This window comes from Ailuropoda melanoleuca, unplaced genomic scaffold, assembly GCF_002007445.2.
Source record: "Ailuropoda melanoleuca isolate Jingjing unplaced genomic scaffold, ASM200744v2 unplaced-scaffold57893, whole genome shotgun sequence".
In the NCBI taxonomy this organism is placed as follows: Eukaryota; Metazoa; Chordata; class Mammalia; order Carnivora; family Ursidae; genus Ailuropoda; species Ailuropoda melanoleuca.
This window is the reverse complement of record NW_023231495.1, coordinates 1-890: the sequence shown is the minus strand read 5'-3', so window position 1 is coordinate 890 and position 890 is coordinate 1. Positions and strand designations below refer to the sequence as shown.

Genomic DNA, 890 nt, shown 5'->3' with positions numbered 1-890 from the left:
CTAGTTTCTGCTGTAGGTCGCTGTTCCACCCGGCACCTCCTTAAAACGCAGAGCATGGCCTATCCTGGCGCCGGCGGAGGCTACTACCAGCAGCAGCAGCACCAGCAGCAGCAACCGCAGCAGTATGGCGGAGCACCAGGGGGACCTGCGTACGGCCAAGCTCAAGATCCTATGTTTCAATATTTTACTGCTGTAGCTGGCCAGGATGGGCAAATCGATGCAGATGAACTGCAAAACTGCCTCACTCAATCTGGCATTTCTGGAGGCTACAAGCCATTTAATTTGGAGACCTGCAGACTTATGATCTCCATGTTGGATAGAGATATGTCGGGAAAAATGGGTTTTAATGAATTCAAAGAACTGTGGGCTGCATTAAGTGGTTGGAGGCAGAATTTCATGGCCTTTGACGGAGACAGAAGTGGAGCAGTGGACTTTCAAGAGCTTCAGAGAGCCCTTGAAAGCATGAGATTTAGATTAAGCCCCCAGGCACTGAATACAATTGCAAAAAGATACAGCAACCAAGGAAGGATTTCGTTTGATGATTACATTGCCTGTTGTGTGAAACTACGAGCCCTTACCGAAACCTTCCGACGACGAGATGCAGCCCAACAAGGTGTTGTGAATTTTTCCTATGATGATTTCATACAGTGTGTAATGAGTATCTGAACCAGAAGAGGAAGTGGATGGGCATGCCTTACATTCCAGCGTATATCAAGATCCTAGGAGGAAAAAATGCAAATTATTAAAATGTGCTTCTTTCATCTAAGCATTTTACCAATATTACACTCCCTACATGTTTGACATGTCTTTCTTATATAAAAGCAGTGTCAAATTCTTTTAGCTATGATATCATCAGTGTGGCCTTCCATTCCCTATTGATTTCATTCCCT

At 44.9% G+C, this 890-nt stretch overlaps 1 protein-coding gene across 1 annotated transcript; it reads left to right on the top strand.

Annotated features, from left to right (window-relative positions):
- Window positions 1–54: 54 nt before the first annotated feature.
- LOC117799815 (sorcin-like) lies at window positions 55–666 on the top strand. The gene has a single exon (XM_034652317.1). It carries the CDS (start codon window positions 55–57, stop codon window positions 664–666), a length of 612 nt encoding a protein of 203 aa, XP_034508208.1.
- Window positions 667–890: the final 224 nt, after the last annotated feature.

What these genes read in the sequence shown, in the direction of transcription:
- LOC117799815 (XM_034652317.1), top strand. Translation starts at nt 55, where the DNA reads ATGGCCTATCCTGGCGCCGGCGGAGGCTACTACCAGCAGCAGCAGCAC.